A 27749-nucleotide genomic window follows, 5' to 3' on the forward strand; every position below is an offset into this window, starting at 1 on the left:
GAAACTTGCAAAGGTGTTTTAAAACATTTAGAATAGGATCTTTGAAAGCGTGGTCGTAGCTTCACGTAGCTGGTAGGAAGTGGTTATTTTAATACACACCAGACTGTTGCTAAAATGTTGTAGGATGGGAAATGCCAAAGTGAATGTTGTTTTACACTTTTCACTTTAAGGTCAAACAAAAGAGACACACAAGCAGAAAACCAGTGTAGGCGATTGCTTTATGCCCTCTGCTGAGGCAATTTCCTCAGAAATGCTTCACGCGTAATGTTTAATGAGTTGTCATCGATTCAGTTACCAAGATAATAAAGGCATTTTTTGAAATGTATTTTTTTTAATAAAGGCGTTTTCATTTATATTTCTGACTTGGTTATTACCAAGCTAGAACAAAAGGTCCATCTATAATTGAGTTTAACCTTTAAAAGTGATCATAATGCAGGTGCAGTTCTGCCTTTCAGTCAGTAGAGGGCAGAGTTTCTCCAGGTTTTTTTTTGCCTTTAGAGGTGTCAGACATCATGAGAGACTCCAAATACAGCCACCATCCCCTCCTCCTAAATCTGACCCCTGAACACTGAAAGCCTGCAATACAAGATTCAATAAAAAAACAGTTTATTGTTTCACTCACTGTGTGTCCCACCTCATTTTCAGCTCAGCCCCACGGACAAAACCATGGACTTCCAGAAACACTTCCGTATTCGCCACTACGCCGGAGACGTCACGTGAGTTCGCTCAACACACTTACAACCTGTGCCGGGGGGGTCGTCAGGTTCGGTCAGACTGGTGGCTGAAAAAAATGTGACCTGATGTTGTGCAGAGTTCATGTGTAGTGTAAGCCACGTACGGTAATCCTATTAAAAGGCATTTCGGCTCAAAGTGACAGCTTTACTGATCAGTAAATTGTGGTTATTAACATGTAAAAGCTTGATGATGGGCTTATAACCAGAATTATGATCTTGCATCTCGTATTATATTTCCAGATGTTGCAAATATCGAATACAGAATCTCGTATCAAATCATTTACAGCACGTAAACACTTTAAAACTATAGAAAACTAGAACATGTAGACGCTGAATGTCGCCACGACATGTCATGCACACATGTGAACTGTAAGCCCAAACATGAACTGTGCCTTTAATCCGCGAGAAAACACACGAAGGGGCTCCTCACATGCACACATGAAGTGCATACGCCAGCACAGCCGGACACCACCGAGCACAACACACGTGTGATTGTCGAGGCAGGGAGAGGAAACACTGTCATCTGCGTTGACTTCACAGTTGTTGCCTCGTGAAAAGCGAATTGTTTCACAGAATCAGCGGCGACAAGTGTTCGACAACGTGGCTCAGCGCAGCCACGATTGGATCAGCTTCATCTCTTACGGCTCATGCTGTGTCCTCGCTTCTTCACTCTCTCGATGGCTCGCGTCGAATCCATTTGGTTGCAGTAACAACAACAGGCTCACAAATTTGACATTATCTAGATATCGTACATACGAATGGAAATAAACTTATTTTGTCGTTAGAATTAACAGAGCACACCTGGATCAGCAGAGACGTAGGAGGAGACCAGATCTCCTGCACTCTGATCTGAGGTTCAAAATTTCCAAATGAAAGACTGTCGTTTATCTTTCCAACAAAAGGAACATGTGTTTCTGTCACTTTGTCTCGGCTCTATATCTGTAAAAATGTGCATGTTAGAGATCATTTTGTAATTTTTGCATTTGTGAGATCATCACAGTAGAGACTGGAGCCTGGATTCGATACCTGGAACCATCGGGCCAGGACGGATTTAGACAGAAACTCAGAAAAGATGTTCGGGTTCAGGTCCAGTTCCGTCGTGTCAGTTGTTAGATGCCTTTAAGTTGTTTTAGTAAAAGTATAGCCTAGAAATATGTGGTCTGTCTGTGTTGGGGCTATACATCTCGTTAGGTGCTTGGGTTTGTTATTTATGTGACAGAGTTTTGAATGCGACACCGAAGCCATTTGTTATTTTCCGGCAAACATTTATTTAGCTGACAAAAACTGCTTCGGACGTGCAAAAAAAAACCCCCACTTGTTCGGGTTCAGAGGAGATGAAGGAGACGCAAGAACAGAATTTGTGGGATTGATTTTTATTATAAATCCAATGTAACACTGCAAAACGGATACGTGCACATTAGGGCTTTTAACCTTTTATCTCTATTCTGAAAGCACGATCATTTTTGGTTTGTGATTCACCGCCTGAGATCAGTTTGCTCAGTTTCCTCCTCCGCCGCTGCTCCACTTCCTTAATGTGTTCCCTGGATTTAACGGCCACGTCACGGCGGCCAGATGAGGCCCCTGGCCAGCAGTCACCCGTCATGGCTTTGGTTCCAGAAGATCCCCTCCGCTCACGTGTACTGCTCGCAATCAGGAGAGGCGAAGGACATTAATATGTCAAGGGAACACGAAAGGAGGTGGAGGAGGAGGAGGAGGAGGAGGAGGAGGAGGATGTGGGGGATGGTGGTGCGTCCAGCTGATGAGACGATTTTGGCTCTGTGAGACGCGGCCGCAGCAGCAATCAAGGAGAAGTGGAGTAGGGTTTACTGAGGTTTTTGACTCTGGGAAATCCAGGCTAACACGATGTCGAACACACGGGGAAACACACAGCAATTACATCCGTCTCTGCAGCTCAAGACAGCTCACACAGACAATCAGACCGTGTTCTCTCTCCACGACCGCCCCCCTCTTGGCAACGCTCAGCAGCGGGGGACGGATTTAGAAAGTAGCACTTTGATAAAATACTCTGTTACAAGGAAGAGTCCTGATTGGAAAATGACACACAAGTAAAAGTGTGTGAGTGTAAATGTTGACCTGATTGTTTTGGTCAGAAAGTCTAGTTTACTTATTTAACATGGACATAAATAGTAACATTGGTTTAGTGTTGATGACAGGATGCTAACTTACAACACCTGTCCACAGTAAAAGTAGGAAGAAGAAAATTAAAGAAAAACGAAAAGGAGAATAAAAATGCAGTAACGGTAACAAATACAGTACAGGTATACAAATACAGTACTATAAAGGTACAGGTTTGTCTGTAAACGTGTATTTGAAACACCTACAAATGTATTTTGTGATTGTTGCTTATTTATACAATTTTACACCAAAATTAGCGCTTAAACGCTGGTGAAAACACTATAAACAGGTGATTAACTCTTTTCCCGCCGCCAGTTGATGAGTTTGTGTGTAACGTTCGACGTCATGAACGCAACGGAAAACAGGCTACAGTAGAAAAGTAGCATGGAGGCCGCCGACATTGTTACAGTGGCTACTTTTTAATATTTTTTTTACTCTTTCAAACTTGAATCGTGCCACAAAAGGGGCGGGAATCCTTTTCGTGCTGAAAACAAAAGCCAGGTGATGGTTGGTGTTCGTGCGTCCGCTCTAGCGACCGTGTCGTATAGAAACGTGTATACCTTCTGTGTTTCCAGGGACTGTCAGGGCAGTGCTCGAGTAAACGCGTGTTGTTGCCCTCCGCCGCTGCCAGCGTTAACATGACGGGGCTGGATAAGAGCATGTGTGACAGACCTGCAGTGGTAATGACAGATGGCTGTCGCTGTCCCTGCACGTCCCCGTCAGCCTAACTCGCCTGTCTCAGGGCCACATCAGAGCTGCTCCAGCTGAGCTGTCGCCCCTCGTCTGCTGCTTCCTGGTGGCGCTGGCCCCCCATCACCATCATCCCCTGTCACATCCTGCCCCATCTGAGTCTATCCTTACACTGGCTAAATATACCCTCATCACCGGCTGCCCCTCCCTCCACTCTCACTGAACCACCACTATCACAGGCTTTGACCTACTTTGCTCCCTCCTCCTCATCCCGTTTCCCTCTTCTTCTTTTTTTTCTCGCCTCCTTCGTGCTGCAACTCTCACCTGGCTCTCTTTGCCATCCACATTTTCAATTCCCTGTAGTACTTCAGCCTGCACATGCAGCACTTTGAGCGGCCATAAGATATATATCATAATCCCTTACTGCACAACTTTGTACTACAAGAAGCCCCGCATCTTTTTTCACCTGGCTCTCTCAGTGTGCGCTCCCTCTAACTTTGCACACCAATGCCACCTTCACACACACGACTGTGCCGTCCTCTAAATCGTCCTCGTGCCCCCCGGAGAGCCTGCACGTCCTCTCCTCTCCTGTCCGTCCCATCCCATCCCAGCACCGTCCTGTGCTGTCCTGTCCTTGTAAATGACTGTTGTGGCTTGTTATTGCGTGTTCTGACTGCTCTCTCTCCTCCTTTCACACTCCGTCTCTCCCCGGTGAGCTCCCTGGGATCAGGTCAGGTGGTTCTCGGCGCCCATGAGCCAAGGGGACACATCTGTCATGGCCAGGCTCTGCTTCTCTGCCTCCAGATGTGACATTCTAGGACACAGTCACAAACAGGGCCACGCAGATGACATGTGACATGCTGTGTGTTTGTGGTGGTGTGTGTGTGTGTGTGTGTGTGTGCTCGTTAGAGAGGGATGGATGCAGAGAGAACATGTGGGAGAGAGAGTGAGGAAAATAAACATGCATTCACTCGAGTACTGTACTTTACTTTCCTGAGTATTTCAATTGTATGTTATTATATAGTTGAACTCAAAACTGCAAAAAATAGAAAAATCTTCATGCCTAAAAGAAATAGACAAGCTGTCTTTGTTTTCATGACTGAATTAACCAAACAAACTGACCTTAAAGGAGAACTCCGGCCATTTTTAACACATGTCCCTGTTGATCGAGGTTACCGAGTGCTGTCATTAGGAAAAGTAACAAGAACATTTGGCACAATATTAACTGAGTATCAGAATGGCAGCGAAAGTGAACCTATGGGGGCAGACATAACCGAAAGTGAAAAAGTTCACGTTATTTTTCCTACTGACAGCACTCAGGTAACCTCGATCAACAGGGATATGAGTTAAAAATGGCCGAAGTTCTCCTTTAAAGGACGAAATTCACACTGTTTTATAATTCAGGGACCTTATTTTCCTCTGAGAACAGCTTGTTTATTCAGCTATGTTTAGTTTGTATTATTACCTCATTAATACTGTAAATAATACAATTCTGAGTTTATATTTCTTCTCCAAAACTACATACTGCCCCTTTAAAAAGGTGTTTTAGCCCTGAAAATATAAAATCTTAAATATTGCACACAAAAGAAACCTGAAAGATTAAAGTCCGGTCGGCTGATATCAGTCTGTCACAGCTATTCTTGGGCCGACATTAGACATTATCTGATATTGCAATAATTGTCATTTATAAATGGCATTTATGTTTACTGCAATATATCCTGCGTCCGTTACATGTCTTTATCAAAAGTGTTTTGACAGCCACACCAGAAAATGTGTGTATACTGACTGAGTTTGGTTCTTTTTGCTCCATAATATCTGAATCGGCCCCAAAGATCCAGTCCCGGACTGGGAAATAATAAGGAAGTCCGTAGTCTTATTTCCAGTCTAAGGGTCCTTGACGTGAAAAAGTTTGAGAACCACTGTCATCTCAGGACGGCTCAATTGATCTACACTCTTTGAACCACTGAATTAATCCGCCTGACCGTATCTACAGAACCTCAACTGGCTCAGTAAACTGGAAAACACAGAATGCACATTCTGTATTAACAGTCTATAATATACAACAATATGGCCGCCACATGAGTAATATTTATGATGTGTTCTTTTACTTTTTTTGGTGTTTGAAGTAGATTTTAGTTGCTAAGACTTCAGTGTGGATGTGCCTGTTGTTGCTACAGTGTGAGTGACACAGCGGGGCGGTGGAAGTTTATTTGAGGCAACGCTTACACTACAGCGGGCTCTCACCCCGAGGCCAGGCGGCTTATGTAACTGTGCCTTACAGTGCGCCCGTGACCTCCCACTGATGCCTCACCGAAAAAAACCCAGTTTGAGGGGAAAAAAAAAGGCAGACAGATTAGTTTGTAGACGGACAAAAATCCAAAACGTGAGCCGTGGGGGGAATCTGACCATGTTCCTAATTTGTGAATCGTCTAAGCGGCGTGACTGTTTGTTCTAATCCTCCCGGCCTGCAGGACTGTGAGTCCTTCGGAGCAGAGGCCGGAGTCTGCGAGCGGGGAATGATAGTGGCCCCTTTAGCGACGGCTCGAACTGTGTTAATTTCTGTTCGGGCTTGTAATTTCAATTCGTTGACTCTTTTTCTGACACTCAGTTTGACCCCTGGTGCTCGTCGGTGGAGCCTGCCTCCTCCTCTGGAACCACATCTGGACACTTTCTCCTGCCTCCTCTCACTTCCTCCCTCTGTGTCTGTTGCAGATATTCAGTGGAGGGGTTCTTGGACAAAAACAAGGACATGCTCTTTCAAGACTTCAAGCGTCTCATGTACAACAGGTATCAAACACAGAGTACTCTTGCCTGTCTTCACGATGCTCTTGACAGTTCAGTAACTGGGTTAAGTGTATAAATGAGTTTCCTCTTCACCCCGTCTGCACATCACTCCTCTGCTAGCCTAGTTAGTGTCACCCTGTCTTCACTCTTTGCCCTCTTTTTCTCTCTATCGCAGTGCCAACCCCGTCCTGAAGGAGATGTGGCCAGATGGTCATCTGAGCATCACCGAGGTCACCAAGCGACCTCTGACCGCGGCCACCCTCTTCAAGAACTCCATTGTGGCTTTAGTGGATAAACTGGCCTGCAAGGTCGGTGCTTTCAGCTTAAGATTGACTTCCTGTTCCCTTTCCTTTAACCCCAGTGGGAAGGTGTGGCTGGCATAGATTTTTAGACCAATTAAGGATACCTAATTCTGGCAATTGTGAAATAAAGCCACTGCTCTACAAAGGCAGAGAGCAGTGAATATAGGAACTGTTAAGGTGAGAGGAATGGTTTTAAAGACTTCAGGCTGGCTGGGAAAAACAGATAGAAAGGTTGTTATGCCTCTATTTTGCACCAACATATGGAAACACACTCTCTGCCTTAGATAATAATGACAGTAAATATTAATATATGTGTGGAATACAAGGGGAAAATGTCATTCACAAATATAAATTACTATATATATTATTATTCTATTCTATTCTAAACAGTTTTGACTATTCACAGTCCTTTATTCATAGGAATTAAATATCTCTGTTTTAATAGGGGACAGTTTAAAACATATAATTATGTGATTTAAAGGTAGATTTACCACTTGAGCGAAGCAGTTACTGAATTCTGCTGAGCTAGTTAACTTAAAACTGATGTAGTTATGTGAAATAACTGTTGTAGTTGAATTGTTGTTCAGTCAAATATAGGCATATGTCTATGCTACGTAATAGCCTACGCGACACGTCATTGTCACAAGTGTTTTTATAACCACATTTTAAGAAATCGTTGCAAAAAATTTGTGTTTATCGGCTGACGTATCGATTAAGACTTTTTTGGTACTTTCTGAAATCATCACCAGCATCGACCCCAAAAATCAAGTATTGTTTGGGTCCCAGTATATTTTCTAATGACATAAAACTTTTGATAACATCTTATATAGCTCTCTGTTTAACTTCATACTTACTGAGCTAAGCTAGTTTGTTAACTTTAGCAGGAGTTCAACTGTTTTTTTTCTTCTTTATCATCTCATGCCTCGTGTCCTTGTGTGAAGTAGGTACTATTAGTGAATTGTTAAGATGTTGTTTCATCAAGGTGCAGATTTTAATTTTACTGAAAGCAAAATTTTAGTTTTTAGTCAGCTAAAGCTAGGTGGTTGTCTCACCAGCTAACAAACATTTGCTATAACTTTTTTGCTTGAGTTGAGCTGTATTTAAGCTTTTTTTTTTTTTTTTTACAGTGATTGGATTAAACTACTGCCCCATTTAGCTATGTTGTAGCCTTGAAGATACCGAATAACAAGGTTTCTCAAATGAAAGAAAATAAAGCGGCTCGGAAAAAGTCATCAACAGTTGAAACAGCTTGTTTTAGCTTTAGCTTAGCTGAGGCTATCTCACCAGCTAGCTAACACTTACTATAGCTGACTGGTTTTAAGCTCTGTTTTGTAGTTATTGCAAGAATCTTTTTAAACGGTAAGAAGGATGTAAAAAACGTCTTCAGAACTTACTTCTGACTAAATATAGGTGCTGTGTTTGTAGGGCAGCGTTGACGTTACATCAAAGTAACTGGAGGCTTGATGACATGAACATATTCTCATCTTTGTATTCGGTGCCAACGTAGATGTTCCCCCAGTTTGCGCAGCATCGGGAGGATGCTGTGTACCAGTTTGAGCTGTTCTGGTTGCTTGTAAAGCTTTGCATGAGTCACAGGCTATTCTGAGGCAGCCGCTGTGTCGGTGCGACGTCTCTGTCAGGAGGACGGTTCATCATCATGCATGACAAAATGTGGAGCGAGAAGCCGTCCAACATGTATACATAGCAGCGTGCTCTTTCAGGTGTCAGGGAGTTTTTGTAGGTCACTTGTCCTCATCCTGTCTGACTGCCTGTGGAGTCTGAAGGCTGGGGAGGGGGAAGCGGTGCTGCACCGAAAAATGTGTGCTCACCTCTCCTGGCCTCATCTCACAGACTGAAGTCTGACATTTCCTGCTGTTATTTTGGGACGGCCTCCTGTCGGACTGTGGTAGCATCTCATCTCGGTGTGGCTGAGGTAAAATGAAAGGAACTCCCCTGGCAACTCCTTCGGGGTCACGTTGAAAGAGCGGATGTTTCCTTCAAATGCTGTTCAGAAGCGCCGGTGCCCCGCCTGCTCCCCAGTCTGCCCACCTCATTTGCTCCTGACTCCCATCAACCGACTCGTTTTCTTAAGTCTCTGCTGAAGTCGAAATTGGGGACACGAATTCACATGAATCATTGATACGATGGTCGGCAGTGTCACAAACTGCTCCCTTCGTTCCACCTTGTTCATTTTATCAGAACGGAGACAGAGAGACAGCCGCCTCTGTTCTGTGACATGACGTCCTGTCCCTCAGAGATCCCTGTCAAGGTGCGGGCTTCCAAGATTGCCTTCAAAGATCCAGCGTGCAGTTAAATGTGCTGTTCATAAGTAGATGTGCTGGATGTGTGCGAGGCTCAGCTGCTTGCTGCTGCGTCTGTTGAAACACTCTGCAAGTCTGATTAAGGTCAGCGAACTCAGTTTGCCAGCTTGCAGCTCGTCGGTGGCTGTTTCATAGTCGACAAGCTGAGTGTAGTTTATTTGCTTGCACAGTGATGAACACAGCAGCGGTGACGACAGCGATAGAAATGCGAGAAAGAAATCAAAGACAGATACAAGTTTGTGCAGGTGAGAAAACAAAAAATGTTATGAAAAATACACTGAACCCGCCCGAGTGTTGGAAGTCTGCAACACTGCTTCAGTGTTACAGCCGAACTTATATTGTTCCTGAAGTGTTTCATTGCATCGTAACTTGCAATATTAGTGCGTATCTCGCTGTTAATTGATTTGCTGTCACAGCAAAGCAATGATGTGATTATTCATGTTTTACGTCATTAAAAACAGACAGTTTCAAAGATGAACAGCGCTGTGACAACGCCGGCTGAGGAGTAACCTGCCTCTCTTCTTCTCTTGCCTTTCAGGAGCCTTACTACGTGCGATGCATAAAGCCCAACGAGATGAAGTCTCCGGTGTTGTTCGACGACGCGCGCTGCCAGCACCAGGTGGCCTACCTCGGCCTGATGGAGAACGTGATGGTGCGCAGGGCGGGCTTCGCCTACAGGCAGCCGTACAGCCGCTTCCTGCAGCGGTAAGATGGACGAAGATGCTCTGTGCGGCGACACAACCTTAAAATACCAGTTTCCAAGTTGCATTGAACATTACAGAGCAAAGTTGCATGCAATCTTTCAACCTTAAAAGGCAGAGAGGAAAGAATTCACAAACTAGTTCCTTTTCTTTTCGAGTCGGAGTGACGATTCCCTCTTTCTCCTCCTGAACACTGCGCAGGTATAAAATGACTTGTGAGTACACCTGGCCGCAGCACCTGATGGCCTCGGACAGAGAGGCCGTGGAGACCATCGTCACCCAGCACGGCTTCCAGGACGACGTGGCGTACGGGCACACCAAGCTGTTCGTCCGAACGCCGCGGTCCCTCTTCACTCTGGAGCAGGAGCGAGCCGCCCTCATCCCCATCCTGGTGCTCTTCCTGCAGAAGGTCAGCCATTAACTCCAAATCTGAAAAAAAAAAAAAAAAAGATCTCCTTGGCTGTTTCTTTAAAAAAAAGCCATGCTCGTCTTCTGATGAGCGTGTATGGATCCAAACAGTCCAATTAATTAACTCAGAGTCTTAATTAAATGTCACGGGCATCTTGTGTCATGTGATTACAGCTAATCACCCGCGACGTCATCGTCTCCAGTTTCACACGCAGGCCTGTGGGTTTTCAAGCGGGAGAGCACAGTTTGCCTCGGCCTCATGAATACGTGGCTCCTGGATATGTTCGACTGAAATTCATCTGCCGGCTCGAATCCTAATTTCCCGTAACAATAATTGGGATAATTAATGAGATCCGAGGCACAGTTACATTAAAGTCAATTACCTCACTCGCTCAATGAAACGCGCCTCTCTTTTCTCCATCTCCTGACCTACTTCGATGACTCTGCAGAGAAGTCTGGCTCTTTAACTGGAGCACAAGATTGTCTTCAGCTCGCTGGGACTCTCTCGTCTTTAACGTCCCCTCTTTTTTTTTTTTTCACCCTCAAACTCACAGGTGTGGCGCGGGGCTTTAGCTCGCATGAGGTGCCGGCGGATGAGGGCCATCTACGCCATCATGGGCTGCTATAAGCGCTACAAGGTGAAGGCCCACTTCTGGGAGGTGGAGAGGAGGTTCGCTAATGTGCGAACCATGGCCGACTATGGAAAGAGCGTGGACTGGCCGACCCCGCCTGCAGCCCTGTCCCAGTTTCACAACATCACAGTCATGCTGCACCACAGGTCAGATCCCACAAAACCAAACTCAAACACAGTAAAAAACAACATATTTTACTTTGTAAACACTGTCGGCGATGTTAAGAATGAGAATTAATCCATTTCAAATGAGGAAATAAAAAGACCTAAAGGTTTTAAAGGAATAGTTCGACATTTTGTAAGAAGCTGCAGCCCGCAGCCGGTTAGCTGAGCTTAGCATAAAGTCACTGCATAATAGCCTACACGACATATCATCGTCAAGTGTTTTTATAACCACATTTTAAGAAATCGTTGCAAAAACTGTGTGTTTATCGGCCGACATATCGATTAAGACTTTTATTTTACTTTCTGAAATCTGCACCAGCATCGACTAATGACATAAAACTTTTGATAACATTTTATTTAGCTCTCTGTTTCTTTCAAGTCTCTTTAAAGGAATAGTTTGACATTATGTACGGTAAACAAGAAGCTGCAGCCCGCAGCCGGTTAGCTTAGCTTAGCATAAAGCCTATCACTGCCTAACGCTTAGTCTTGAGACTCCAGGATGTCACTAACAGTGTTCCCATTAACATATTTGTATTCAAATTTCACATTAAAGTTTAAAAAAAACATTTTAATTTTCCCAAAAAAAGTTTTTGAGGTCTTTTTCCGTTGATAAGTTCAACTAAAAATCTCAGTCCAAGGATGTGTTTTGAATCCGCAGTTTGTTTCTTATCCCACACGGGCCTCACTTTGAAGCTATTCCTCCCACTGCATTGTTTTCCGATGCACCTTTGATGCATTACTCCGCCCACGTGACGTGCCGTCTTTGTTCTCCACCCCTTGGTTGTCAGGTGGTGGGCGAGGCAAATCGTGAAGAACATCCCCCCGTCCGACATGCCGGAGGTTCGGAGCAAAGTGGCAGCTCTGACGGCTCTGAGCGGGGAGAGGAAGGACTGGGGGGTCAGCAGACCCTGGGAGAGGGACTACCTGGCAAACGTAAGAAACACACATGAGGAAAAACACAAAACATGAAGTGGAGTCTGGAGTTCTCGTGACTTCCATCTGTGATCCACCATACATCTTAATATTATGTATTACTTTTGATGATGATGTGGATGGTCAGGGTATTTCTTCAAGTTGATAAGGAACTAATGCACCTTTTTTATTCTTTTAATATAAAATAAAAGAACTGAATTAACCATTGCTAAATTGGGCTCGTCAAAACTGGTGAAAATCTGATAAGAAATATAAAATTATATAAATAGTCAGCCTTTTATATTTAGTATTTTTACTCAAAAGTTGTGTTTTCTCCTTGTTTTTCTCTCCTCCTTCTATTTCCGGAAGCCTTTTTTTAAATCTGTCTTCACCACAACATGACCTCTTTTACATTTGCGGCTCGGTGTGACACGCCAACACAACAAAACGCTCATTATCTTTGAGGAAATTAACGGGGGGAATTCAGTCAGCCAGCAGAATTCTTCACACCACACAAGTCTTGAATGAGCGGCAGTGTATAGGCTCACAGAGGAGAGTCATCTGTTGTTGTGCACGTACTGTATGCGGTGCATGTGACGTGCCTCACAGCGAACAGCATGACTCAAGGAGGATGGCGCTCTTGAACACAGAACTTCCTTAATGAATCCCACAGCCGGCTCATTTACGGGCTAATCTAAGGGTGTTTGGTGGCTGCGGGCCCTGAAAGACGCCTTCAGGGAGCGTGAGCATGACTGCCGCAGAGTCCTGAGTCACTCCCCTCGTTAGTTTGTCAGGCTGCCCGTGACTCGTTAGCCTCCTTCAGGGCGCCGGCTTCACGTGATTGTTGTTAATTCCACAAAGACCTATAGATGAGTGCGTGTAATGCGGCATGCAGTCGGCCCTGAATCGTGACTTGTGTGTGACAGGCGCCGCTTTCGATCCGTGAAAAAGGGGTCGCTGGGCCAAACTAGTCTTGTATTCTCAGAAGCCTTCAACAGCATCACAAGATCCCTCGCCGGTATTTAGAATTCAGACTCATCTCAGAAATCAAAGCTGGTGCAAAGAAGCAAGGAAAAAGACATCAAACGTAACAAATGTGCAGTTTTTCATTTTAACATCTACGAACACACGTTACGTATCCCTCACAGCCGTTTACATCCATTTTTCTCCCTTTACACAACCATAAAGGAGCTTCTGTGAAATGCATGGATGCATTTTTCTGACTTTATATTATCAGTATTCAAATCAATTAACATTCGTAAAGTGTAAAACGTATGACGACTATTTATTTTATCCTAGAGATGCATGTATTTATCAGATGAACGTTGTCATCAGCTGATATTTACCTTGTTTCATGGTACTTGATCATTTTATCCATTTGATGCGTGCAGGGACTCTACTGAGCATGCTCCTTAGGCCCAAATATGAAGACGCGTGATTAAAAGCAAATAATAAGGCCATCTTTGAACAAGGTGTATCGTATAACTGTCGCTCTAGAAGGTTTTGGAACCTGGCTGGTTGGATTTGATCCCATCTGCCCACAGGAGCATTAGTGAGGTCGTCCTCTGATGTAGGAAGATAAGACCCGGCTCATTTCATCCGAAACGTGTGGGACGGAAGTAGAACAGTTTCTTTAAGAAGCTGGATTTGTGGACAGGGGTAATGTTGTGTTCCTGCACAAACTTCCCAAAGTAGCGCATGGAGGCCAGGAATACAATGCTGGCGTTACAGAGTACAGAAAAAAAAAAGGTGTCATGGAGTACCAGTACTGAATTCCAGGTTACCGGGTACAAGTGTCTGTAAAAACAGGGGATCAAATGTGAATGTTACCCAACAATAATTAAGATTCCCTCTCATCTCAAACATGTCAAACCAGACCAAAGTTGAAGCAGGGATGTCCACAGACTATTGGCCACGTGCTTTGGTGTATTCAGTATGAACAAACGGAGATTTTACCAAACACACATTGAATGAGTGCAAAAAAGGCTATAGCAGAAATTGTGATTCAAAGGAAGACACGATGATTAGGAGGGAGACCTGGACACAGTTTTGGATTTTCCTTCCCAGCATGCCCCGGACTGTGTTTCTCATCCTCTCTCTAACTGCACGTCAAACACTGTGTCTGGCAGCAGCAGCTTGGGGCCCCGAGCTTTGATCTGCCTCTTATGGAATTAGTGTGATAAAAAGGCTTGAAAGAGGCTGAGAGAGGTCACCCAGAGTTTTACGGCTAACGTCGAGTTTCATTTCTATACTCTCTGTCTGCACCGTAGCTGGTGGCATCAGCCGGCTCCGCGTGATAATACCGGCCTTTCCTTTTTCTTGCAGGTGCGAGACTGCCCGCAGACCAGCTCCAGCTTCACCCGCGTCTCCAAGGAGCTGAGAAACAAAGACGAGTACAGTCAGGTCCTCTTCTCCGGCTTCTGTCGGAAGGTACAGTATGCGGGGAAAAGAACGCGGCGGAGTGAAAATGTCTGATTTGTACGAGGAGTTTCTTTCTTTTGTTGCTTCCTTTTAGCTCTGGGATGTTTTTCTCGCTCGACGCGCTCCCCGTTCCACTCCCTCGCACTTCGTCTCTCTTTTGTGTCGGCTCGTCTTTCAGGCTTTCATGTTTCCAGCGGTGAACGCAGCCCTGTCAGACAGGAACATAAAGACGCGAGATAAAAAAAAAAGATAACAATCACAGGATAAATCATGACAGGAGTTGAACTGTGAATTCGCTCCTGCAATTTCCCCCAACCCCTTCAAGATTATCATTTAACCTCACGGTGAGCTGGCTCTTATCATCTCCCCGTGGATGATAGTGGCCGTATTTTCCTTATCAGGTGTTGCAGAGAGAAGGGCTTCCACTAATTCTGGGCGCAGCTTTAGCCGAAGGGTATTTGGAGATAAGTGGGCTTTGATTAAGTGGAATAAAACAACCTCCAGCGCCGACGAACCCACCAGATCCTTTTGTTTCGTTCTGTCTGAATTTGCCTTTTTTTTTTTTTTCGTTTTGTTTTTGTTCGTGTGCGCCGCGGCTCCTCAAGGAAAATCTGAATTGAGAGACGTGATAACCCGAAAGATCACAAAGAAAGGGACTCTTAACAGGGCAAAGAAAATGTACAAATGTGATGCTTTATCCTTTTTTTTTTCTTTCTCCCCTCCTTCCCCCCCCCTGCTGCTCTCAGGTGAATAGGTTCAACAAAAGCACAGACCGAGGCCTGCTCGTCACAGACAAGTACGTCTACAAATTAGAGCCGAAGAAACAGAACTTCCTGGTTTTGAAGAGGCTTCCTTTAGACGGCGTAAGTACTCACACGAGAGAGGGCACGCACTCACGCACGGACACACAAGCTCACACAGCGTGAGGCGAGCACTGCTTGAATCAGGGGGATGTTTTCCTTCGTCACTGTGACCGGCCCGGTTTAGTCCTCCCGACGTCCATTCATCAGCACACAGAGCAGTGTGAGCCTTGTAGCTCCAGACACGGCCGCTTGGAACTGAGCACATGTGGATCGAACCAGGTGGTCAAATGTAATTAGTGTAAAAGCGGCAAATATTTAAATCTCTAAAAATCGCTGCAAAAACCGACGCGCCGCACCAAAATAATGTCTTCTGCCGTGATGCATTTCTAGTCTCAGTGGGTTTCGGCTGTTTTGGTTTTGTTGGTAATAGTGAAAAGTTAAATAAAGCTATAAATAAGACTTCAACTACCAAAATACCCGTCGCCGAGATGTCCCTTTTTTCTCAGTCGCTAATGTAGGTCAGATCTCACAAACGCTTCACAAACGCTGCATCTGACGTTTACCCTCCGAGCATCTTTTCGCGGTGGCAGTTGTTTTTTCCCGTCAGATAAACAAACGCATCTTTCAAAACTCTGTCGGGGTGTTTCCGCTGCGCGAACTTTCCCAGCGGACCAACAGTCTTTTTTGCGGAGAGCTTAGAAACAAGGAAGCTGCGTCTAAATTTAGCTCCTGTGAGATCGTTACAGGTGGTAAAACTCTCTCTGCACCCGGACGGTGGTACGGTCCAGACGGTTCAGGGGCTGTGGGAAAATGAGACCTGCGGTGACTGCAGCTCCTGTTGGTTACACACATTTGCAAAACAAGGAAGCGCTCTGAAACTGGGATGAGGATGTGGGTCGGACATCTCTTGGTGTTTATTAAAGTTTAAAACAAACTTAGATGTTGTTATTGACCGCCTGACTCAAAGAACAGCAGGCAAGAGAGATTAATAGTGTCATATATTCAGTACTAATTAAAAATCAGGGTCATGCAACAATAATTACAGAGATAAAAAGATAACATCCTCGTGTTGCGATTCTCTGGCAGCTTCCCTTCTTTTAATCTAACCTAATTTCTCAAATCTTTACAGCTCTGCAGACGTAAAGGTGAACAGGGATGCACAAAATGAAGGTTGAGTTCTTTAGTTTCTTTCCCCTGGTTCCGTTGAGGCTTTTTTGTTTCAGAAAAAGTGCTAATTAAAAAAAAATGAATGCAACTTCTTTCTGACAGAATCAGAATCAGAAATATATTTATTGATCCTCGAGGGGAAATTGCTTGCGTTACAGCTGCTCCCGTTCAAAAGTCTTTGAACATAAGGAGAAAAATAAAAACTATATACAACCAAGAATAATACAAATAGAATATAAACATAAGAATGTGTGTGTAAAGTGTAATAAATGATGCTACAGATGAAATATGGGTTATTGCACATTAAATATGAAAGAGAAACAAAGCAAATGAGATCCTTTGTGATGAGTGAAACAATCTTGATGTATAATATTGGTGAAATGCCTTATTAAAGGGGCAGTATGTAGTTTTGGAGAAGAAATTCAAACTCAGAATTTTGCTATTTACAATATTAATGAGGTAATATTACAAACTATTTTACATAACTGAATAAACAAGCTGTTCTCAGAGGAAAATAACGTTCAAGGGACACTGTTGGAAGCTAGAGAGGTGGCAGGGTCCGCCACATTAGACAAAGTAAGACAGCGTGAAACTGTGTCGTCCTTTAAGGTCAGTTTGTTTATTCAGTCATGAAAACAAATAGTTTGTTTAATGAGTTTGTTGAGGCATAAAAACACAGTCGATGACGATCTTTTTAAATGTCTTCCCCTAAACTACATAATACACCTTTAACTGAAGCCTAATTCTGCCCGCGACCCTAAAGCCAAGTCTAAACTCTGTGAAGCTGTTAGAAAGGAATGAAGCTTAAATGAAGACATAAACAAAGACGCTGACACAAACCGCCACAGCTCCAGTTTCTATTAGCTGCCACCAATGTGGGTCAGACCACTCGTACTTTATCCAGACTGTCCTTTATTTCTCACAATGTCCTCTCAGCTGAACACTGCCTCCATCCACTGCACACACACACACACACACACACACACACACACACACACACACACACACACACACACACACACACACACACTCACACCATGTCCACACATCAAGATTGACCTTGGTCGCCGCCATCCATCAATAAGTGAGGAAAAGAACACGAGCACTGAGAGGACTCACGGTGAGAGAACACAGCCTCCTTCAGACTCACAGGGCTTATGACCTGTTTTAGAGTGCAAAGATTGGAGAGGTGTGTTCTCCAGTCAGTGTGTGTTTGTGTTTGTCAACCTTGTGTGAGGTGTTTGTGTGGCGACAGTAGATGACAGCTTTATTTAATCTGATGCCTTGAAGTCCCCTGAAATAGCTTTCAGCCTCCACAGTTCGACGTGTCTCTGGTTCACAGGATGTTGTCGGGGAGCAACAGGAGCAAAAACCAGGAGTCATTTTTGATCACTGTCTTGTCACTTGACTAATCAATATGCATTATCACACGGCACATACACACTTAAGAATAACAGCTGTAAACTTACCATCATAATGTTGTCAAACTTGAAACCACTCTATGTCGGGAATAGACTTTCTAAACTACAACTAGCGTGCTTGGTCTGATTTCCTGACTAAGGAAGTTGGTTAAAAACTCCGACCACAGCGAAACTTACAATGTTCCCAACTGATTTCCTTGTAAATGTTCTCAGATGAGCAACACAGAGGTTTAAATCATACTCTTTTGTTTTGACTTTTAAACACTGGGTTTCACTTTTACAAGAGAAGATGTTTCGAACATCAGCTGATTTGATGGGCTGGTGTTGCTGATGCGTAAACCTTGAAAGGTGATTTTATTTTAACATTTCCTGTAACCTGAAACATTTATAGTGTAGTCAGCTAATAATATGATTGTTAGTTTTGAACGTAACACTTTTATACAGGCAGTAAGCTAGTTAACTTGGCGTGCTAATGTTTGTAGCAGACAAAGAGGGAACTCAGACCTGGTGTTACCATCCGTCCTGAGTGATCCAAACAGTTCACACATTCGTCACAGCAGACGTCTCGAGTGGCCACTATTTTAAACATGTGCCGAATTAACAAGAAGGCCCCGATAGTGAAGAATTTGTTGTAGAAAGTGTTTCGCAAAGTTTATAAAGAGTCTCCGAACTCAACAACTCGCAGAATTGAGCGATTCTGCAAGGGAGTCTGGGGACCTCACTTGTTATTGGGTCCCTGGGGACGGATGGTATTACCCGGTCTGATCCATTCTTTAAACTTTAGTTGTTGTACTAAAGTTGTGGTTTTGTTATGTCTAAAAAAAAAACAGAAGACACAGCCCAACAACCTTTATACAGAGTGTCGCTCTCACCACAGCCCCGTGAACACTCCAACACGCTGACAGGTCTGCTGCGCTTCGTTATGGTCGCTTTGCTCTGATTGGACGATTTCTCTAAGAGAACAGGGTTTAACAGCAACAGACGTATTTTTTGACGTTTGACATTTGTCTCACGGAAGCAGGATCCAGTTTAGGAGTCAGCCACTTTATAGATCTGTCAAAAGTGATTTATTTGGCAAATGTAAAATAGAAACAAATGTCTGGTTTTCTATACACGAGACACGATTTAGATTTTGGTCTGAAGGTTTCCACTGTTGTTTCATGGACCACAAACTGGAACTTTACAGAATGAAACATACATGTCAGACATTTTGGTATCAGAATCTCTCACTGACTGTCAGTTTTAAATTCTCTACTGTATGTACAATGTAATTTCACTTTCAAACGTTTGTGCAAAGGTCAACATCACCTACATATCAAGAAATGAGTCAGCACAGCTGGGTGTCCAGCGGCGGTTTCAGAGAGAGCAAAAGAGAAAAAAAAACGGGCTCAAAACATGCCAGAGGGTTAAAAACCATCATTATGCAGCAGCGGAGCGGCTAAAGATAGCTGATGCCATTAAGCTCCGCTGCTCAGACTGAGGGGAATGAATCTTATCCAGGTCAGAAACAGAGAATAGAGCGTGAAAGAAGCAGGGCAGCTCTGCCCGCGCATTGTGTCAGGAGTGTCTTCCTGACAGAGTCGTCAGGTTTGAAGGCCGAGATGTCACACAGGTCGCTGACCAGCGTCACCGACCGATGGAGCGGCGTGACAAAGTAACGTCATTGTGTGACACTGTGAAGGTTGTTCGGTTTGTTGTCCTGAATCGATTGGACTCGACGCCAACGCTTAACACGAGCTTCAGAACAAAGTCACAAGAAACAACTGAACGTAATGACCCAACATGCACCTCTGTAACGAACAAGCGCTGACATAACAGCTGCTCTCGGTGATGTATTTACAAGTGTGAAGGTTTATCTGAGTTGCAAAGTGGGAGAATCGATTTGATGCCTGAAAGTCTCCATTCATTTCGCCCGTCGACGATGATTTGTGACTCTTCCTCAGCTGAGAACAGAAGACGAACAACTGCGTCAGAACAACTGTGTTCCTTTGATGAATGATTTGATAAAGTCTGATTCCAACTATAAATGTTTTTACTGACAACAGTTTTATAAGGTGTCCCTGAGCCCATGCGGTGATTTCCTTTATGCAGTCAAGTGTTGAACCTCGCTCCATCCATGGACGTGAACGACTGAGCCTTCAGCTTCTCTAGAGTGGTTGATTTAAATACTTTCCCTTTTCTTTTGCACTTGTGTGTTTTTGACTTGAAGAGGCCACATTGCTCCCTGAGAAACTAACTGGCTTTCATTCTATTTTCTGACATTTTATAGCTAACAAAGACTGTAAGAAAAGAACTGACAGTGAAGAATAATCACAATAATAGCGGCTCTAAAAACGACACGCTCTCGCTGAGGTTGTGAATATCCCACACACACCTTCTCCGTAAAGTTAAACTCTAAATCAAGAGTTCTTTCTGTTCATCACACTGAGTGAATGACTGGACTCTGCTGAATAAGCTCGGCAGCGTTCCCGTCGGCGGAGGGACGGGTTGTACCAGAATGTGGCCTTGACGGTGTTGCGCGCTGTTGTCCCTGCTGGATTAACCTGTGTGGCCGTAAGAGGCTTAGTCCACTCTGTCTCCCATTCACTCTCTAAAATCTGTGACGCACTTCACTTCCTCTCTCTCTCTCTCTCTCTCTCTCTGTCTCTCTGTCTGTACACCTCTCATACATGCTGATCTGCATTAAGCACAGTGTTCAGGTACTTTTACTGCAACTTTATACTTCCACTCCACCACGTTTTGGATGCAAATATAGTACTTTTTAGTTTTTTTTTTCATTCTCTTCTTTATTTGGTTTCACATCTTCACCAACCATCCATAGTCCTCTTTCAGATTGACCTCACATACAGTGAACCATCAAACAGACAAAACAAAACAAAAACAAAATTAAAATAAAGTAGGGATGCCTTGAGTTTAAGAAAAAAAGAAATACATACCAGTTGTATAGAAATACATAAGCAATTCTTTTCCCTTTTTTCAACCAAAAGAAGGGCGTTTCGGGGCTATATACGCTTTCCACTTTTCCCACACTTCCTCAAATTTATGTTGCTGGAGCCTCAATGAAAAAGGTGATTCTTTCCATTTCAGAGATGATATCATACCAGCTCTCGATTAGATGGAGCATTCATATGGAGCCATTTCTTTGTAATTGCTTTTCTGGCAGCAATACTTAGGATACCGAATAAAAGTTTCGTTTTTATATTTGTAGAAGTTGAACGTAAAAGGCCAAAAAGGAGTTCGTCCCATTTGAATTGAATTTTTGTTCCAAATATAGTAACTAATTCTGAGTAAATCTTAAGCCAAAAGTCATTTACTTTTGGACAAGCCCAGAACAAGTGATAGTGGTTGGCTTCCTGGGAACCGCAGTTCCTCCAGCATCGAGCGCTGCCTGAGTGGTGGGATTTTTGAGCCGGTGTTATGAGCAAAAATATAGTACTTTTTACTACATTTTTACAGTTTTATTTACTGGTTTCTTTATCTGAATAAACTAAATATGATTTCATGTTAGTATTTTTACACTGTACATAGTATCTGAGTACTTCCTGCCCCCCCGGCCTCGGTCAATCTGTGCATTATTCTAACTGGGTCACGCCTCATGACTTTTCCCCTCGTTGCACTCGCACACATGCACCTTTTCTCTCACCCTCCACACCCCGAGCAGAAATAATCCCCCGACTTCACTCGCGGCGTGATTCGCGATCCAGGATATACCGTGCCGCAATGTATTAAATTCACAGGTATTATACGTTGACGCGATAATCCCTGACACCTTTATTGAAATTACTTTCCAGCGCCGCTGCATCAGCCGATGAACACCAAAGTCGTTCAGCTCACGGTCAGGGCTTTACCACGGCAGCGGTGGAGGAAAGATTCAGATCTTTCACCGACTGACAGCCTACTGGCAAACGTAAAAAGTAAAGGTCCTCCAATCAAGTGTTATCATCAGTAAGATGTACAAAAGTGTCACGCAGACCAACTGCGATTGATATTAAATGATGGTTAAGCTGCGTTTTAGTAGAAGATCTACTCGCAGAACATGCACTGAGTCTATTTTTGACGGATGTAAAATGACGCAGCTTCATTTTACATCCGTCAAAAATATAGCAGATTGAGCCAGGCCAGATGTCAAACACAGGAATGGCACAGAGCATACGGTCAATTTTCAAAATAAAACACCACGTGCAGACACGGAATCTACAGCGGACGCAAATTCAGAAATAAAAAACAGTAAACACAGTCAAAACAGAGAAGAAACCATTAACGATGTAGCCGTCTCACTCATGGAAGAAGCACCAAAATAGCAGAACAAAACCAGGGTGTAACTCAGATTTGTGCTGAACTGCAGGACAGTACACTTGTTGTGCAGGAGGTACAGACATGTTTTGAGTCACTGAAGCAGCCAGAAAAGTTTGCCTTTTGATAAACAACCACACAGTGTTGGCATGCATCAGCACCACAACCTCACACACCAAATTTCAGCCGCCGAGAAGAAAAAATGTGGCTGCCGAATGGTGGACCGAACAGACAACCGACCAATCGGCGTAGAGACCGGGTACTTGGCATGAGCTGTGCGTGCCGCTACGTCTAAATATTAACAGGAAAATCCAAACATGTCACCAACTGTGTTTGGTGAAACTGTCCCGCAGTGCTGAGTCAGAAATTTCCACCAAAAAGGTCAACAAACACACAAACAAGAGCCTCATTGATTCTTATTTTAGTAACCCACAATATCTCATAAAACCAAATGTCAGTAATCTTTCTGTAAACATGTTTCTGTAACAGAGCAGAGGGAGTTTCTCATTCCAAGTGATGCTCATGGAAGCAAGTTTAACCTGCGTGAAGACTGAGATGTGGCTGCAGACCTCGGCGGGAGCGTTTTGTTTCCTGTGACGTCTGACCTTGTGGTTTCTCTCCACAGTTTACAGGACTGAGTGTGACCAGCGGCGTCGACCAGATGGTGGTGCTCCACACGTCCTCTCAGGACGACGTCCTGCTGTGTCTGCAGCGAGGGGCGCTGTGCCCCAACCAGGACCGAGTGGGCGAGCTGGTGGGGGCGATGGTGGACCACTTCACACGGTCAGTTTTCACCACCGGGCACTGTTTTCCTCACCAGGCCAAGCTCGCTAATTGTATCCCGTGGCTTTCCTAACTCCGCCGCCTTTAAAACGATCAGCGGGAGACGCTGAATAGTTTCAGGGACATCAGATACTTTGATTCCTGATCTCTTGGCGGGATTTTCCCTTCATAAAGACGATCTCAGGGTCGACACCGACACGATGAGGTGACCGGGAGACACTGCGAACGCTAAAGCTGAATACTGAAGTCCAAGTTCGGTTTTTCTAAAAGCTCCATCTGGTCCAAACTTTTTAGACATTCAAAGAAAACATCACTGACAGAGCAAGTTGTCGGTTAGTTGCAGGGCTGGTAGTTTCTCCCCAGGCTACGTGTTGAAGTGAGGACCAGCCAGTGTAACGTAAGGGAGCTTCATGACCATGAGCACGTAATAACGTGTGAACCATTGTCTTGTTTAATTGTCTTTCTACAGCTCAGAGTTGTTGTCCCTTCAGGATGCACAACAATATAACTTCAGGATATTTTCAGGTTGCGGTAGTTTCTGGACCATCTTTTCAGAAGCACTACAGGAACACGCAACCACTTTTCACGCGTAACAGTGGTTTGTAATTGTCTGCGCATGCTGACCATTTATTTGTGTGCTTGTTCGTTATTAGATGAGACGGGTTTTCATGAGAACAAAAAGCTGGAGAGATTAATTATGGATTGTTTGCGGAGAGAGAACGTGCAGCCTGCCTGTCGGGTCTCGGTGTCACATGAATAAGCAGCTCGGCGTCAGACTCATTGTTACCGGTCAGAGACCCCGACTAAAAACCGAGTCTATTAATGCGGCATAACAATTACGCAAATCATATTCTTGGCATTTATCACTGTCGTAGTTGTCGGCCGTCCGCGCCCCGCTCTGAAGAACTGCCGTGAAATGAATCAGTCACGCTGACATTTATCACATTTATCACTCGGAACCCTGATTTGTCGCCGCTGTTTGGAAAAACTGATTCACATCCACCCACATTTATCTCTGCCAGACTTCATTTGAATGGCACAACCAGCAGGTTTTCACATGCGGCAGACTGTTTCGGTTGTTGTCGACGGGCGTGTACGTGTGTGTTAGTGTGTGTGTGTGTGTGTGGGTGTGTTGTTGTAAGTGCGGCCCCGACGAGGCAGCACCCGGTCTGCTGCGATTGGTCTCCCAAAGCGCTAATCCTCCAAATCCTGCCAGGACCACGCTGAGTGACGTAAAAAGAGGAAGAATTCACACAAACACACAGTTTCTCCCTGGTGGAGATCCATTGTGCTTCTGCCAAAATCCACCAAATCTTTATACTTCAGACTCATTATTTTTTTTTTGGGGGGGGGGGGGGGGGGGGGGGGGAGGTTTTATTTTTCAAATTGGAGTTTAGGTGTGCTTACTTAGTGTTTTCTGAAGCTTTCAGCCACTAATTAAGGTACACAGTAACGCACTTAGGGCCACACGACAAGAAAGCGAACCATCTGCATTTGTTTGTTTGTTTGTTTGCTTGGATCGGTTTTAGCTCAAGGCTAGAACAGAACCAAGAGCTCCCAAGAGTCCGTATTAGAATCACAATAAAAGCATTTTCAGAAACACACACACACACACACACACACACACACACACACACACACACGCATGCACAGTTATACATAACCACTCACACACACACATGCATATGTACCTACAGGACATGAAAATGCAAATTGGATTTTTAAAAATATCATTTGCGGAGTCAGCGCTCTGTAGCGCTGTGGCTAACTGTGTTTTCATGATCAGCTCATCTGCAGATTTCTTCTTCGTCTCGATGAACTGTTTTACTGTCAAAATGTCAGAAAATGTGGAAAAGTGCATCATCACACAAAACGGGACCATCTGTAGTCTTATTTTTCGTCTTCGTGCGTCTCTTTCGTCCAACACCAGAAGGGATTAAACTGCCTGTCGTCCGAGACAAAGACAAAAAAACACATTTTTTGGAGGCTGGAACCAATTTAACTTTTGCATTTTTTCCGAAAATATGACTGGAAGATTAACTGATTATCAAAATACTCGCCATTCGTTTTCTGTCAATAAACGTTGGCTGCTCGTGTCGCTGAGCTGCTGAGAGAGAAAGTGTGTAGAAGAGAGTGCAGAGGAAATATACGTCTTTGAAACATATTCTATAGATACAGACATTAAAACTGCAGTGCAACGCCGGTAGCACGTCGATATGACTGTCTTCAGGTCGGTTTCAGGTCTGTTTTTGCAGAGAACCACATGCCTGCCATGTTCAAAATAGCCACGACTTTGAAATCTCCTGATAAGGCGACGCTGCAGCCTCGCTTGAAACGTGCGTGAGACGTACGAGGTTTGCACTGACCTGTTAACATGGAAATGTCACTGCTCAAGCGTCCAGAGTGGCGAGCCGGTCGATTAATTGTTTCGCCTGTAGTTCATTGTTTTTTTTTCATAATCAGTACAGATGCATTTATCGGCCTGTAGACGAGCAATTGATATTATCGGTTATCAGCTGATAATAAAACTGCAACGCGATTGCTTTTTGCAGTGCACTACCGCAGTGGTTCAGAGAAGATAGAAAAAAATAACTTTGAGTTTAGACACCACAGATCTTATTATAACTATGAAGTCACCCATCGTAGCTCCCTCCCTCTTTCCTTCCCTTGGGTGTGCACAGACTGCAGATCAGGGACTTCAGTCATAGATAATGACTGAATTTTCCTTTTTGGGTGAACTTATCCTTTAAGTCTTCATGTGATTTAAGGTGTCGTGTTGAGATAAAACGTCATATTTTACTTTCAGTCACTTCTTTATCGTTATGGCTCAGCTCCTCTGCCGGGCAGACGGTAGCAGCACCAGGGTGTGTGTTCCACTTTTACGAGTCTGTCTGTGTATGTTCAGTTAGCTGATCCCAGATCCCCGGTGAGGCTTTTGTGGGTTTTTACGAGTCTTATACTGTCTGGGTTCTGGGTTTGGTGTTTTTTCGGGGGGAAGGGTCCCTGCAGCAGCTGCGGGGCTCTGGTTCGGGGTGCGCCGCGGAGGAGAGTCAGCCATCGGGAGTCGGTTTCAGCCCCTTCGCCTGTCTTTGTGCCACCATCTGCGGTGAATGGAGGGGGTCGCGACCCCTACCAGGCTCCTCATCAAAAGGCTCATGAGACAAAGTCAGGGGTGAGCCGTGTAAGTGTGCGAGCATGTGCGAGGGGTGGGAGAGGGGGGAGGAGGAGGATGACTACACACAATACACACTCCCCTTGTGCTTCCTTCTGTCAGGAAGTGAGGTCTCACGATGAGAGTCACGCGCACATCATTTTAGCTTATGAGGTTTGGAGGATGGTCAGGGGAGGAAACAGTCAATGGAGTGATTGTGACTCCCGCTGCGACGCCAGAGAGAGGATCTGTGAGTGTTTACAGCCGAGAGAGTGCGAGTTGTGCAAAAACTGGGTCAGGGAAAGGCAGCATTAGAGGCACAAGGTAAAGTCTCGACTTCAAAGCCGCTCTGTGTTGTCGGGCGAGGACGGCGAAGACAAGCTGTCTGGTTCTCTGTCATGTCACATCCGCGTCTCGTTCCCTCGGCGGAGCGCGCTCCTCCGCTCGCTTCATCCGTCGCTCTTTCCTGTACGTACCCCCCCCGTCCTCTCATCCCTGTCTGTCTGCTGCTTTCTCTTCCTGTCACCTGGGCCTGAGCTGTCAGCATGAATGAGGTGTGTGTGTGTGTGTGTGTGTGTCGGTATGTTTACTGAGTAAGAAGGAGTGTGCTTGTGAGTGTGTGTGTGTGTGTGTGTGAGTATTGGGGGGAGGTCGGACCATCTGCTGGGACAGCTGGGGGCATATGAGCGGGCTAAAGGCAGATTTAGGGTACGATCGGCCCCAGCCTTAAAAGATTGAGGAGGATTCTTTTCTTAAAAGGCAATTTGGGGATTTGTATTGTTTCACTGATCGCTGCAGAGAACAGCATATTCATTTCTTAATTTCTTCCCAATCAAATAAAAACAACAAAAACATCCCTTCTAAAGTGTGAAATACAAACGAAACCCGAAAATATGAAACCGGAAGCAAGTCTTTAACGTCCAAGTCGAGTCTCAAGTAATTTAATTTTCCGTCCAGTCAAGTTGTAATCAGAACATCGACTTGAGTTGACCCGAGTCCAAGTCCCCATCAAACCTTATAGGAAGACAAACATACAGACACCATCTCTTTCATGCAGCCTAGTCGCAGAAACGAGGAAACGAGGAGTTCAAGAGATGATTGTGTTGTCTAGCCGCAGAGTTCGGCTTCTCGATCAGTGTAACCTTCTTCTCACGGTCTCCCTTTCCCTCTCTTTTCCATCTCTCCTCCTCTCTCCTCCTCTCTCCTCCCCTCTCCTTCTCCAGCATTTCTTCCCCGCTCTTTCTAAATCAGCACTTTCATTTATGAATATGGAAAGGCCTGGGACGGTGTTGCATTAATAGCAATCTTCTGGGTCACCCCCGCCCTTCCCGGTGTAGCGCGAAAAACGAGGCGAGAGAAAAAAAAAAAAAGAAAAAAGTAGAAGCTTGATTTCATTAACCTCGAAGCATCTGTGAGTGGTCTTGTGATGTGGCCGTAATGACCTGAGACACAGCGAGCGTTACAGATGTCGAAGGACTTGTTGACTTTCTAGTTCGCCCTCGTTGGACGTCAACAGTTTATCAGTCGGTGCAGCAGCGGGGGGGGGGGGAATTAGCCCTCTCTATTCTTAATTCACTTTTTAGGTCGTGGAAAGGCGTCATCCTACGCCTGAAATAGCCTCCTCTGTCTCTCTGCTTCCCCTCTCCTCTCCTCCCTCAGTGGCTGTCCTCAATGTGTTCGTCTCGCAGTCGGTTCCTGCCGGCCGGAGCGACAGGAGGTCCAGCCCGTGCTCTGAACTCTCCTCGGCCAGCTCGTCCCCCTTCTGCTCACCTCCTGTCCCCTCGTTTCGTGTCTCTTTCTTGTTGCTTTTCCACGCCACCGCTTCCGATCCGGTTCCGCTCGTTCAATCCGTGCCACAGGATGATATGAAGAGTAACTACAGCAAACTCCTCTATCGCGTATTATCAGCGATCTGTGTCGTTCTCG

At 44.8% G+C, this 27749-nt stretch overlaps 1 protein-coding gene across 1 annotated transcript in view; it reads left to right on the top strand.

Annotated features, from left to right (window-relative positions):
- myo1g (myosin IG) overlaps positions 1-27749 on the top strand; it is a 49452-nt gene that overhangs the window by 14602 nt on the left and 7101 nt on the right. Inside the window, exons 13-22 of the mRNA XM_030411478.1 lie at positions 646-716; positions 6273-6347; positions 6520-6652; positions 9506-9672; positions 9870-10077; positions 10631-10854; positions 11661-11805; positions 14110-14214; positions 14952-15068; positions 22515-22672. Of these exons, the coding sequence (XP_030267338.1) occupies positions 646-716; positions 6273-6347; positions 6520-6652; positions 9506-9672; positions 9870-10077; positions 10631-10854; positions 11661-11805; positions 14110-14214; positions 14952-15068; positions 22515-22672 (1403 nt within the window). The remainder of the gene's footprint in view (positions 1-645; positions 717-6272; positions 6348-6519; positions 6653-9505; positions 9673-9869; positions 10078-10630; positions 10855-11660; positions 11806-14109; positions 14215-14951; positions 15069-22514; positions 22673-27749) is intronic.

Source organism: Sparus aurata, chromosome 3 (assembly GCF_900880675.1).
Source record: "Sparus aurata chromosome 3, fSpaAur1.1, whole genome shotgun sequence".
Taxonomy (NCBI): domain Eukaryota; kingdom Metazoa; phylum Chordata; class Actinopteri; order Spariformes; family Sparidae; genus Sparus; species Sparus aurata.